Raw genomic sequence first — 14,475 nt, 5'->3', positions numbered from 1 at the left:
GTAAATTTCTGATATTCATTAGAAAACATGACATACAGACAATTTCTTAAACTCCAAGTACTTCTGAAAATTATTAGCAAATATAAGTTAATTATTTGATATTGCTCTTAACACCTCGCTGAGATCAACTTACTGAAGAACTATTTATCTTTATTGTGGGATGAAGGCAAATAGGTAATACTGGTAGGTAGCATAGAGCATTTGTGGAAACAGGACACATCTGGATTAAGGGATGATTAGTAGAAAAGTAGGGACTTAGGCACTAGAAAAATTGGGGAAAGAACACTAACAAGAGGAGCAAAGAAGCCAGGCACAGTGGCACATGTCTGTGGTCCTAGCTACTCAGGAGACTAAGGCAAGAGGACTACCTGAGCTCAGGAGTTAAAAGCCTGGTTTCTAAAAAGAAAAAAAAAAAAAAAGTAAAACAAGGAGCAAAGAAAATATTTACCAGTTTCAAAATAGAGCAAAGGGAGAGTCCCATGCCCAAGAAAGGGAAAGAAAAAACCTTTCTTCATCATTCAGTACCACCCAATTCCCTACAAGCCTGAGAGAATTCAGTCTATAAGCAAACTTTATTAATGGGTAAGAAACGCTGAGAATACAACCAATAATTCCATGCTTTTTGTGTAGGAAAACATTCCAAGTTTAAAATCTCCCTTAATGTAGATAGGCAAATGTCTACATATCTCTATATAAATAAATAAATATTTGCTTATGTATGGACAAATATCTCTGGAAGGAAAGACTTCTTTTTCAAAGAGTCTTTTAAACACTGGTTACCCCAGGCAAAGAGAACTGAAGGCTAAGATGAGAGTGAGAAGACTTACTATCCTATAACTTTAGGAACCTTTTGAATTTTAACCATGCAAATGTAGTCCCCATAAGTACCATCAACATAAAAACTAAGCCTAAAACTGAGTCTTAAATTCAATCTATTTGTTTATGCATGTATATATGTGTTAGTACAAACTGCACCATGTTGTAAGCTCCCTGCTATTTTGCAGACCTTGGTCAAAGTGAAACATTTCACAGGGGTTCAGGCCATGAGAAATATCCTGTCTAACCACCTCACCACAAGGCTGACAAAGGCCCAACTAAAGAAATGTCCCTATCATATCCTGCTGGACAAAGGTTCAAGGAACACCGGAAACACCACAACGACATCCCTCCAGAACCAGGGCCAGAACTGCCTCATCATGGGAGCATCTTATCAATATCCTGCTGGGCAGCAAGTCATACTGCCTAGACCCCTTCTGCCTATACCTATATATTGCTTAGGCTGTAAGCAGCAGTGGCTCTGGCAATAGGCTGGTCTACCACTTCTGTAGGTTTTACGCTGGACCTAAATCCTGTATTTGCTGTTGAGCTGCCCTCCTTGTGTGTATCTTTCTTTAACCCTTGCCTTCCCTTCAAAACCTAACATTATGTGTCTGGTCTTTGATAAGGGACAAAACACCAAAAGTTGTTAGGAATCTTAAATAAATAACTGATTAATTAAAGTTAGATTCTATAAATGATAATCATGCAACAGACTGAAAAATAAATACAAAAAACATCACCAGTATAGGAAAAAGTCTTTAAGAGATAAAAACTTCAAGAGAGTTTATATATTTATATAAGAATATCATAGAGTATATAGATGTCATGGTGTTGACTAAAATATAAACACATTTCTCACCATCTGTAGAAATGTTAATGATACTTCAACTAGAATACATGAATTTTATTTTATACATACAAATATTCTATACATGTAATGTATTACATATACATAATTTCAACATTACTTAGAACACTACTAGGTAATATGTACCTTATAGGAAAAGATATAGAGCAATCTTGATAGTAAAAAAAATTTTTTTTAAATCCTAAGTATTTTTTTGTAAGTTTCTTCATATTAAGGGGTATTTTCAGAATTAGTAACCAGAATATGTATCTTTTCCACTATGCAGCATGTGGACATTTAAATAGATCTCAGTGTAATAGACATTCACACACAATAAATGTTTCTGGTCTTCATTTACAGCCACTGAAATATTTATTTAGGCAGTGTATACAATGCTAAATTATCTGAATAAAAGCTCAGCTGATCGCCCAGTTTCAAATACACAAGTTTTTGTTTTGTTTCGAAAAAAAGAGACTACTAAATAATTTTGTCTTTTGATCCAGGTAGTTGGTGTTATATATAGAGATAGACCTCAATTTCTTGGATTTTGATAATACCAAAAGAATGTGAAAACTACAAATCTAAATCTATTTTAGTATTTTAGTACCTTAGATATAAGTTAAAAGAAATTCTCTTGCACTATACTATAAACATCATTATTCTAACTACAGAAGAACTAAAGGCGTTATAACTGTAATTAAAATGAAAATTCAGGTCTCTATAAATTAATTTAATCTTTTAACTTTACCAATATTTGCTTCTAGAATTATTTTACTAAAAATTTAAAATTGCTCTATTTACCAGCCCTTGTTCAAACAGCTCTTTTTCTTCTATCGTCCACTTTACTGAGTAACTGGCTGGTTTTGTAGGAGAGTGTACCCTGAGGGGAAAAAAAGGAATTGCAAAAAAAATTTCTGAAATGGAACATTCCATATTTATGTAACTAAAGGTTATAGATAGCCATGGGCTAAATTCAATACGTTGAGTCTAAGAATTAAAAACAAACAAACAAAACAAGAAGGCTACAGTCTCTACCGGGGGGCAGAGATTTACCCTGTCACGTGTCTCTAGCTCAGGATGATGGGAGCCCCAAAAGACATAATCCTTGGGTCTGAGTGAGGGTAACACTAAAAGACATCAAAGGAAGTCAATGGGATAACAAACAAAAAGGCTCCCTTAGACTGGATACAAAGCAGTAGGTGTTAATATATTCCCAAATCCTGAAAGGCATGTAGACTTTAAACTGGGTCCAGAAATATTATCTCTTTAGTTCTTTCATATAAATCCATGTAAATATTAAGATAGAAAAGAAGTCAAAAACCACAACATTGTACTTATTGCTTTTAAAATTCGTTATTTGAAGGAATTAAAAACAAAACTGATGAAGCTCACCAACTTAAGCAAGCCATTAATACTTTTGTTAACTTCATTTTACTGTTTATTCAGCAAAATACAAAAGCAAAAGGCTGCTCAGTGCTCAACCTATTGGGCAATTACAAATATGTAAACTCACCCTTTAAGGGACCATAAACTTCCAAATTCATAAATGCTAAATACTGTTCTTTCAATGATAGGGATAGGGTATTTTTTTAAGTAGTTAATTTCTCCAGATAATTTTTGAAAGCCACAAATCCAAATAAAAATTTTGTTGAAAATTAACTGACAGAACGAAAGAAATAAATTCCAATATATTACATAACAGCTTCTCACATAACAGCTTCTCAAAATGTCCTCATGAATCCCTAGATACCTATATTTTCCACAATCTGATGGGATTTCCTATGTAGGGCTATAAAAGAAATTCTGGCAAATAAATATCATCATAAAATCATACTTGTGCCAGTCTAACATCATTATAAAAAAACTATTTTTATATCTACTTAATGTTTTTGTATAACCCAAGGTCAAGTGGGCTTTTCACAGGCCAACTATAATTAAAAAAAAAATTCTTCCCTAATTTTTAACTAATCAAAAAGAATTTAGAAATGTAAAACATAAGTACATACATGATTTTTGCTGTTTTCTGCAGACTGCATCACATGAAAAAAAGAAAATAAGGAAGTGTGTGAGGTTTCTAAAAATACAATCCAGACTCTCAGAAATATTATAAATTGATTTTACCTCTTCACATATTTTTTATCATCTTCCTTTTGATCAAGCCAGACTTTTCCCGGTAGTGATTTTTTAGATAAATAATACCTGTGTAATTATTAAGGAAACATTTTAAATAATATTACAGTCGTAATTTTTATATGACTGTAATACTTACATTACTTATACAAAATGTGTGCTATATAAATGTTAATAGTTCCCTTGTCTTCCCAATTAGAAGTGACTACAAGAAGAGAGGAGGAAAGGGAGGCGGGAAAAATAAAAAGAAAAAAAAAAAGAAGTGACTACAAGAAGAAACAGCCTCTGTGTTTAAATCAAGCTTGTCCAACCTGCTGCCTGCAAGCCACATGCGGCCCAGGGCAGCTTTAAATATGGCCCAACACGAATTCGTAAGCTTAAAACATTATGAGGTTATTTTGCATTTTTTTAAGCTCATCAGCTATCATTAGTATATTTTATGTGGGGCACAAGACAATTTTTCATCCAATGTGTTCCAGGGAAGCCAAAAGATTGGACACCCTGGTTTAAATCTTTTCTTCCAAAACATATGGAGAATGTAATAGATGAATTTGGTTGGTTGTCCAAGGCAATTTTAATTTTCCACCCATTTCTAAAGCCAATGGAGAAGAATCCAGGGATCTTCTTTACCTTAATAAAAATAGCAAACTTTAGGCTGGGCAAGGTGGCTCACACCTGTAATCCCAGCATTTTGGGAGGCTGAGGCGGGAGGATCATGAGGTCAGGAGATCGAGATCATCCTGGCTAACAGTGAAATCCCATCTCTACTAAAGTACAAAAAATTAGCCAGGTGTGGTGGCATGCACCTGTAGTCCCAGCTACTCAGGAGGCTAGGGCAGGAGAATCGTTTGAACCTGGGGGGCCAAGGTTGCAGTGAGCCGAGATCAACTGCGCCACTGCCTCCAGTCTGGAAGACGGAGCGACTCTGTCTCAAAAAAAAAAAAAAAAAAAAAAATAGCAAACATTTAGATCAAATTTACCCGGGATCCTTCCTCTCAAAGTTCTTATAACTAGCCTGATCAAATACTGTAAGCTTAGCCTAAGATATTCTTCACTTAACAAGTATTTATTGACTGGATACTATATACGTCAGGTACTATGCTAGGTACTAGGTGCTTAACAAAGATATTCTCGTTATTTATTTCCATATCTGGAAGTGAACCACTGACCACTTAAGCATTTTATCTAGACGTGCACAGTGGCTGCCAACCACGTGTGACCTCTAACCAGTGGAAACACTATTTGCATGAACTAGGATGTAGTCTAAGTATAAAACACAGCGGATTTCAAAGACTTAGTACAAAACAAAGAACATAAAATATCTCATTAATGTTTTTATCTTGATTAAATGTTAAAATGAGAATATTTTAAATATTTATATAATATATATTGTTAATATTAATTTCCTTTGTGTTAAGATGGGAAAATTTTAAATTATATGTGACTTTCTCTGAAGAGCAATAATCTAGGCTATAATTGCAATGTCTGGGGAGAATTAGAGAATAAGAAAGCCTAAGTGGGGTTAACCGATGATAACTGAAGGTACAGAGGCACTCTAAAATCGACATGGCAATAAGGGGAAATAGTGGGAACAGAGTAATTCTGGCTTAAATAGTGAGGAGAAATCCATAAAATGAAAAAGAGGTTAATAAACCCCTACTTATTAGAGTATGACTAGCTATTTTTATAAATCATAAAATCAGTAATCATTTTGTTCATTCTTTTCTTTTACATGTATGAAAGCTAAGCTATAAATAAGGATCTACAAATGTAGGGGAAAAAAATCTTCATTCGATAGTATTTGTTTTGAGCTTTTTATTTAGATTCCTCCCACATAACACCTGTAAATTATGAAGTGAGAAGAACTTTTACATGTTCCAACTCTGTGTCTTTGGAACAAATTAGCATCTCTGGGTTTCAGCTTATATAAGTTTAAAAATGCAAGCTTGGACTTAAGGTTCTAAATGACTTAAATATTCTATCATTTCTACTCAATATTCAGATATCATAAATAGTTAGCTAGTGACAGAAACTCAAAATATGCAATCAGATTGCAGACGTAGTAGTAAAAAAAACCCTGAAGAATAAAACGTTGCTTTTTGCATAGATAGGTAACATGATATTATATAATAGCAGTCTGGGGCTGAATAAAATCCATCTAGTAAACAGTGGCCTCTTGTAATTTTTGCATTTATAGATTTTTCACCCTGAGACCTGTACTTTCCTCATAATCATTAAAGGATACTCTTCTTCCAATAACATTTTCTCAATAACAGCTCTGTTCTCTTCACTGATGGTGTTATCCAAGGTCCAAGGCTATTAAAAAAGAGAATACATTTTTCTTTTTATTTATTGCTTTTTGAAATTATCTTCTATGCTTTGTTAAATAAAAATACAAAACACAATGATTACAAATTATAACAGCTACCATTTACTGGGCACACAGACTTATCTTTGATTACCACAGTAACACTGAGATAGGCATTAATACTTTACAGGTGCACAGCACTACTAGCATTTAAGTGGAAGAGCAGAGACTTTACACCCAAGTCTGTTGGATTCCCAGGCTCATGCTCCTGCCCACAATGAGGTAATAATGGCCATCCTATACAAGAAACCATTTGCTAGGCATCAGACACTCTGCTAGACACTTAATCTCTTTCCAAAACTCACCACTAACTCTCCTTTTTCCTCAGTTACAATCTTCATGATCCCACTTATTTTCAACTCCTCAAGTTAAAAATTTTCAGCTCATATCTCTTCTTTAAGATCTAGACAATAATATTCAACAGCCCATCCAAGACTTTTACTTGGATATCTAATTGACTTCTAGAACTTAACATATCTAAAACAGAACTCACCATCACGTATCTCCACCTGCTTCTCCCTCTGTATTCTCAACTTTACAAAAAGCACTATTACTCACTAAGTTATTCCATGTAGAAATTCAGGAATCATGGTGGATTCTTTCCTTTTCCCTTAATGCCCATATCCAATCTATCAACCAGTTCTACTGCCAAAATGTAATTCAAAGCTATCTATTCTATCTCTTCTGCTACTACCTCAGGCCAAGTCCCAATCATCAAATCTTGGTTCAACTGCTTTGAATGTTTCCTAACTGGTCCCTTCAACTCCACTCTCACTTCCCTCCAATCTTTACCACAGTACCCAAAATTCATTTTATAAAAATAAATTTGCTAATCTCTATAAAATCTATATGAAATGTTTCAATGATGTCCCAGTTCCTTTAAAACAAAATTTAAACCCTTTAGCATAATCCAACTCATAAGTCCTGCATGACAGAACTCTAGCCTGTCTCTCCAACTGTGTCACATGCTGCCACTCCTCCCTTTCCCAACATATTCTAGACACTGGCCTTCAACCAGAGCTTCTGGGGTTGCAGTTCCTTCTGTCTTTAATTTCTTCTTTTAATTTTTCACATATCTACCCTTTTCCCCATCATTTTCAACTTAAATCTCACCTCCTCTGAGTTTCTCTCACTGACAATTTAATCTAAACTAAGCTCCCCACTCTGGTACTCAGTCAGCATCTTGCTTATTTCTTTCAAAATCTATTATTAGTTTGTCTACCTGTTTATTATCTAACTCCCTTTTAGAATATAAGCTCCTTGAGAGCAGGATCATGTCTGTCTTCATTATAGTCATATCCTCTAAGCCTGACCTGCTGACTGGCCCACAGTAAGTACTCAATAAGTAACTACTACATGAAGAAATAAGCCCTGTGATAATCCCATTTCCTTATTCTCTGAGAGAGGGTTTTACTCTGTTGCCCAGGTTGGAAGCAGTGGCACAATCAGAGCTCACTGTAGGCCGGGCACAGTGGCTCATACCTGTAATCCCAGCACTTCAGGAGGCCAAGATGGTGGATCACCTGAGGTCGGGGGTTCAAGACCATCCTGGCCAACATGGTGAAACCCCATCTCTAATAAAAATACAAAAAAATTAGCTGGGCATAGTGGCGCATGCCTGTAGTCCCAGCTACTTGGGAGGCTGAGACAGAAGAATTGCTTGAAGCCAGGAGGCGGAGATTGCAGTGAGATGAGATTGTGCCACTGCACTACAGCTTGAGCAACAGTGTGAAACTCTATCTCAAAAAAATAAAGAAAAACAACATTAGCCAGGCATGGTAGCACGTGCTTGTAATTCCAGCTACTTGGGAGGCTGGGGCAGGAGAATCACTTGAACCCAGGAGACAGAGGTTGAGGTAAGCAGAGATCGCACCATTGCACTCCAGCCTGGGCAACGAGAGCGAAACTCCATCTCAAAAAGAAAAAAGAAAGCTCACTATAATCTCAAACTCCTGGGCTCAAGGGATTCTCCTGCCTTTGCTTCCCAAATAACTGGGATTATAGGCAGGAGCCAGCTGGCCCAGCTACCACTTTTTTAGGTAACGAAACTGAAGTTCACAAATTTGAGAAGTGGCAGAGCGAGGATCTGTACCTAAATCTAGCTGGCTCCAAACCTGTTTCTCAACAGTCCATTTTTCAATGTCCAAAGAAAGAAGAGGTTTCTATTTTTAAAGAAAGAAAAATTCTAAATATTTTTTGTTTTCTTTATTCTAAATTTTTTCTTAATTCTTTGTGTAGGCATCAATGAGAATAAAATTCTAAATTTCTAAAGAAGAAAAATATTACATCTGTGGTAGTTGAGAACTAGCACTAAGTTCAAAAACAAATAAACAAAAAGAAGCACTCTAGGCAATAAATAACAGCTTAATGCACCTGATATTTTTATAAAATACTTACAATAAGTCCATTCTCTGTTCTCCAAGATGAATCAAGATAGTGATCTTTTTGTAAAACTGAAGCTGTATTTTCATCACTTCTGTAATAATTAAGAAAATGAGTATATAAGCCAAAATCATACTAGTTAATGAATGTGAGTTACACAGCAAAGAAACCGGCAGGTCGTAACAAACAGATTTAACATTGTGGAAATGCCTGCTCTACCTCTTTGGTCTGTGAAATACATGGTAATGCTAAGCTACCCCATCTCAGTTGTGAAATATCAAGTCTGACTGCTCACTTCTTTTGGTTCTCAAGAATAAACAATCTCATGAAAAAAGCAATACCCCAAAGCAGCAATCACAATATGCTCTGTGACTATGAACCAACAATGCAGTTTCAGCTGATTAATACCAGTACCCATGTGTATACAGGAATTCAAAGTTGTGATTAAATCTTTTTGCTATATCTAAATTACAAAAACCATCGGCCGGGCACGGTGGCTTATGCCTGTAATCCCAGCAATTTGGGAGGCTGTGGCAGGCAGATCACCTGAGGTCAGGAGTTCGAGACCAGCTTGGCCAATATGGCAAAACCCCATCTCTACTAAAAATACAAAAATTAGCCAGGTGTGGTGGCAGGTACCACACTACTCAGGAGGCTGAGGCAGGAGAATTACTTGAACCCAGGAGGTGGAGGTTGCAGTGAGCTGAGATCATGCCACTGCACTCCAGCCGGGGCAACATGAATGAAACTCTGTCTCAAAAAACAAACAAACAAAAAAACAAAAAACCCCACCATCAATAACACTACCCATAAAATAACCAAACAAAACAAAACTAGATGAGAACCAAAACAGAAAATACTCAAAGGATAGTACAGTGAATAGGTAAGAAAAACGTGATGTTTTATTAACAACTCATATACTTAAAAAAATTAATTTCATTTGGAGGCTTTTCAATGTCCATGAGGGATCAAACTGTGTTAATTACCTCACTTTTTTCATTAAGCTAATACGAATTCTTTAAAATTACATTGTATACCCCATATTTGAAAAGGCGGAATAATTAAGTTTTGGGGGGCTCAATCCATGATATAAATTTAATATTTTGCTAAGTTTTTGACTTTTTCTAGACCTAATCTAGCGGTAGGAATCTTCTAAGACTGCAAAAACTTATTAATAGGTTTATAAATTTGAATCTTTAATTAGGCAGTAGTTATAATAAATTATGGGGCTAATGAACTATTCTCCAAAAGCAACCATTTCTTGCAATTGTTGATGGCAAACAGGTTTAATCTCAAATGCCAACTATGAGGGGCCGGGCGCAATGGTTCACGCCTGTAATCCCAGAACTTTGAGAGGCAGAGGTGGGCAGAGCGCGAGGTCAGGAGATTGAGACTATTCTGGCTAACACAGTGAAACCCCATCTCTACTAAAAAAAAAAAAAAAATACAAAAATTAGCTGGGTGTGCCTGCATGTGCCTGTTGTCCCAGCTACTCAGGGGGCTGAGGCAGGAGAATCGCTTTGAACCCGGGAGGCGGAGGTTGCAGTCAGCCAAGATTGCACTACTGAACTCCAGCCTGGGCAACAGAGCAAGACTCTGTTCCCGCTCCTCCCTGCCCCCAAAAAAAGTCAACTATGATCTGGAAGAAGCTGCCAGGAAGGCTAAATAAAGGATTCTGAGACTTATAACAGCTCAAGGAAACCTTTGTTCAAATAACTAGGTCTGCCAAGTGTTCAGAAAGTAGAACCACTATATTTCAAGTTTACTATCGAAATCTTTTCATTCACCAATAGGAAGAATCAGCAACACTCATATTCTGGTTTGTACTTCTGGATATCTACCTGAATCTCCATAGGTACCATATGTTAGCATGTTTAAAGCTTGAAATCACCTTTCCTCCCAAATCTACTCTTTCATTGTTCCCTGTCTCAATCAGTGGCACCACCATCTCCCTAGCTACCCAAGCCAGAAATCCAAGCCTGCCCTTTTTTCTTCATAACCCACATTTAATGTGCCCCAATTCTGTTGTTTCTCCCACTTTCCAAAACCAGTCCTTCTAATGTATTCATACTACCCCTGAGGTCCTGTAGTTTCCAATCTTATATAATTTTTCTGGGTAAATGTAAAAGATAAAGCTGACAAGCCATTCACCTCCTTCTTTATCTTTCTCCACCCATCTCCATCTGACATATATACAGGTTTTCTGTCTATGTCATTTAACTAGAATGTTCTATAAGAGTACAGACTTGGTTTTGATACGTTGTTATATAACAGTGCTTGACATGTAGAAGGTACTAAATATCTTCTGAATGACTGAATGAACAAGGTAGGTGGGGCATGGATCACACAGATCTCTGGAGGTTAAAGAATGAGGATTTTATCATAAAACCAATTGGGCAGTGAAGGGAATAACATGATCAGATTTGGATGTAAGAAAGACTACTCTAACTTCAGAACAGAACAGAAGAGGGCCAAAAAGACAAGGAGCAGTTAAGAGGGAGTGATTTTAAAAATACTAGAGAGGCCGGGCGTGGTGGCTCACGCCTGTAATCCCAGCACTTTGGGAGGCTGAGGCGGGCAGATCACAAGTACAGGAGTTCAAGATCAGCCTGATCAACATGGTGAAACCCCATCTCCACTAAATATACAAAAATTCGCCAGGTGTAATGGCACACACCTGTAATCCCAGCTACTCAGGAGGCTGAGGCAGGAGAATCACTTGAACCTGGAAGGTGGAGGTTGCAGTGAGCCGAGATTGCACCACTGTACTCCAGCCTGGGTGACAAAGTAGGATTCAGTCTTAAGAAAAAAAAAAAAATACTAGAGAAAGGTGACAATAACTTATAGTTAGGGGACAAACTGTGAACAGGAAGAAATGAATACAGTTGAGAAGATATTTAGACAGCATCAACAGGCCCTAAATAACTGATAGGGTAGAGGAGTAGGAGGGAGGTAAGGAATTTAAAGTTTAGGTCTGTGCTTTGGGTGACTGGGTGAATGTAGGTGCCATTTATTAAACTAGGGTGGAGTGGAGAGGCAGATTTGGTGGGGAAAATTTATAAGGTGAAACTGAGGTGCTTGTGGGACATCCAAGTACAGATAGATTCAAAAAACTGGATAAATGGATCTGCAGCTTAAGAGACAGATCTGGGTTGATGACAGATTTGGGAAACATCAGCTGGCAGGTCAAAAAAGATTGAACACTAGTAAAATTTCATACGGTTCAACCAAACAAAGAGAAGTTCAAGTCTTGAGAGGGACTGTGTGGTGAGTGAATAAAAGTCCGATGAGAAAACTCTTTGCAACACCAGGATGTAAATAACAAAAGGAAGATGAGATAGAATGTTAGGAGAAGAAGAGAAACCAAAAAGTTTCACTGCCATCTTCTAACTTTGACATCTATTAAATTAATCCTCAAGGCTTTCACAGATGCTATCATTAATTTAACTACATACTTCGGGGGGTACCATGACAGGAAATTCCACATGGCTGGAATTCCAACACCACTAGGCACTATTCACCAGAATATAATATTAATGATACTTGGGGTTGTATAAGACAAAGTTGTAACCATCATCACGAACCAATAACCTTTTTCATCCTGCTTATTACCGTAAGTGCTGCCAGTAGACCTAGGGCTCAACTAAAATAGGAAGAAAAAAGGGAGAAAAACTAAACACAATCAGAAAAATTGAGAGAAATCTATGGATGAAGAATACAACTGACGCCCTCAGGTGATCAATCTTTAGTGTTTCCAAGGCCAGCTCATTTCGTTCTAGACTAGGAATAAGTATCCCTGCCAACCCATTTCATTAACTTGTTATGAAGAGTAAATTAAATCAAGCATGCAAAAGCAATTGGTCAAGATTTTAAAACTACATGAATGTCAACAATTATTAAGGGCTCCCTACTCATCTGCATAGCTTTAGACTGCTTTACTTATAGCTTTGAGGGACAACAACTATATGAGTTTAATTACCCCTCACGTTTTTACAGGGCTTTGGCGTTCACGATACACTTCTAAACACACTACCTTAGTGCCTCAGGGACTGGGGTGGTACTTTTCCCCAGTCCACATAGGCCCTAATATTAGGCTGACCTACATGAAACTGCCACTTTATAGAATAAAAAATGGTCTAAATATTGGCAATTTCATATGGGTCAAGCTAATACAGTTCTGAGGAAATTGTTCACAATTAAAAAAAACATAACTGGCTGAGTTTAGAATTAAGGTTTTCTGACCGGGCATGGTAGCTCACACCTGTAATCCCAGCACTTTGGGAGGCTGAGGCAGGTGGATTGCCTGAGGTCAGGTGTTTGAGACCAGCTTGGCCAACATGATGAAACACTGTCTCTACAAAAATACAAAAAAAAAAAAAAAAAAAAAAAAATTGCCGGACATGATGGCAGGTGCCTGTAATCCCAGCTACTTGGGAGGCTGAGGCAGGAGAATCGCTTGAACCCAGGAGGTGGAGGTTGCAGTGAGCTGAGATTGCACCACAGCACTCCAGCCTGGGCGACAGAGCGAGATACCATCTCAAAAAAAAAAAAAAAACCCAAAACAAAAACCCTCAGGTTTTCTGATTCCTGGCTAGTCTAGGCCTCCTTTATGACTAAAAGAAGACTCATTTTTCATTTGGAAAGCAAGGAGTCAAAGGAGGTTGTATGTCAAATCACACTGGGCTGTTTGTTCTGCTGGAATAGGTATTAAACAAAATGTGATCCCTCACTCGATCCTCACAGTACTGTCCCTGAGGGTAACAGGATGGTAAAGAACAATTTCAGAGAGCACCTACCATATGCTAAAGCGTATCTCATAATAATTTCAGTTTATCCTCACCATTTCAATGGGTACATATTATGACTGTCAGTTTAAATATGAGTAGTCTGAGACTCAGACAAGTTAAATGTCTTGCCCAAGGTCACACTGCTATTAACTGGTAGGGCGAGCAAATGCAGAAGGAAAACCCAGAACTGTCCAACTCTAAAACCTGACCCCTTTCCTTTAGTCAAGCTGCTTCTCAGTAAGCTTTACAATTATCCCCATGTGGAAGAAGAGATGAAACGACTCGCCCAAGGTCACATGGCTAGCAAGCAAGGGAACAAGAGTCCCTGAGCTCAGGTCTCGTCCGTAGCTGCTCTTGTTCTAGTTACTGTCGAGGAGATCCTGAAAAGGAGGGAATGGAAGAAATAATCTAAATGTGAAATAAACGCAATGTGCTAAGCGAAATCGGTGCCCTCACAGCATCCGACAAAAGGTGAAAGCGACACTGCAGTACCAGAGACCCAGGTAACCGCCCCGCCCGCTGGGCTCGGGACAAGCCGGCGGGCGCGGTGCCTCCCAGGCCGACAGGAGACTCTGGCCCAGCAGTCTTCTGTTCCCTTTTCCCTTGCCGGACCTGCAGCTTTCCCAGGGCCCTCTCGTTGAATCCAATCCCCTCTCCGCCCCAGAGAGATCTGGTCTATAAGCCTCACCCTGGCTGTGCCCCCGCCGCCGCTACCACGTCCCCTTCGATATCCACATCCGCCTCTTCAGCCGCCATGATGGGACCTGACCCCGTACGTCCTCCCGAGAGATCCCGCGAGACGAGCATGGCCCGGGGGCGGGGCCTAGCGTCACGGGCGGGATTGAAGCGTCATCCACCTCCTCCCGTGCCAGAAGGCGGGGCTTCCAGAGCAAAGGCGACCCCAGAGGCCTAGGGCTATTTCCTTTAGAATTTATTGACATGTAGAGAGAGATCTTGGAAAGTGGTCCACGCCTGAGCTTTTTTTTCTTTTCTTTTTTTTTTTGAAACGGAGTTTCACTCTTGTTGCCCAGGATGGGAGTGCAATGAATGCTGCGATCTCAGCTCTCTGCAACCTCCACCTCCCGGGTTCAAGTGATTCTACTATCTCAGCCTTCCAAGTAGCTGGGATTACAGGCGTGTGC

General features: G+C 38.3%; 1 protein-coding gene across 4 annotated transcripts in view; it reads right to left on the bottom strand.

Annotated features, from left to right (window-relative positions):
- The window catches only part of MYSM1 (Myb like, SWIRM and MPN domains 1), a 44,176-nt gene extending 30,037 nt beyond the window's left edge, over positions 1-14,139 (bottom strand). For 2 of the 4 annotated variants that reach the window (XM_032296845.1, XM_032296846.1), the window contains exons 1-6: positions 14,022-14,139; positions 8,562-8,640; positions 6,042-6,112; positions 3,788-3,865; positions 3,673-3,696; positions 2,468-2,546 (exon numbers count right to left, since the gene is read on the bottom strand). In XM_032296845.1, the coding sequence (XP_032152736.1) occupies positions 2,468-2,546; positions 3,673-3,696; positions 3,788-3,865; positions 6,042-6,112; positions 8,562-8,640; positions 14,022-14,089 (399 nt within the window). In that variant the 5' untranslated portion in view covers positions 14,090-14,139. Of the gene's footprint in view, positions 1-2,467; positions 2,547-3,672; positions 3,697-3,787; positions 3,866-6,041; positions 6,113-6,224; positions 6,231-6,810; positions 6,826-8,561; positions 8,641-14,021 lie in introns of those variants that run through there. The other 2 variants (XM_032296847.1, XM_032296850.1) reach the window with 2 other exon arrangements.
- Between the last annotated feature and the right edge of the window lie 336 nt (positions 14,140-14,475).

The sequence above is a fragment of the Sapajus apella genome, unplaced genomic scaffold (assembly GCF_009761245.1).
Source record: "Sapajus apella isolate SASKATOON/1434 unplaced genomic scaffold, GSC_monkey_1.0 scaffold36, whole genome shotgun sequence".
Lineage (NCBI taxonomy): Eukaryota > Metazoa > Chordata > Mammalia > Primates > Cebidae > Sapajus > Sapajus apella.
This window is presented reverse-complemented; position numbering and strand designations above follow the sequence as displayed.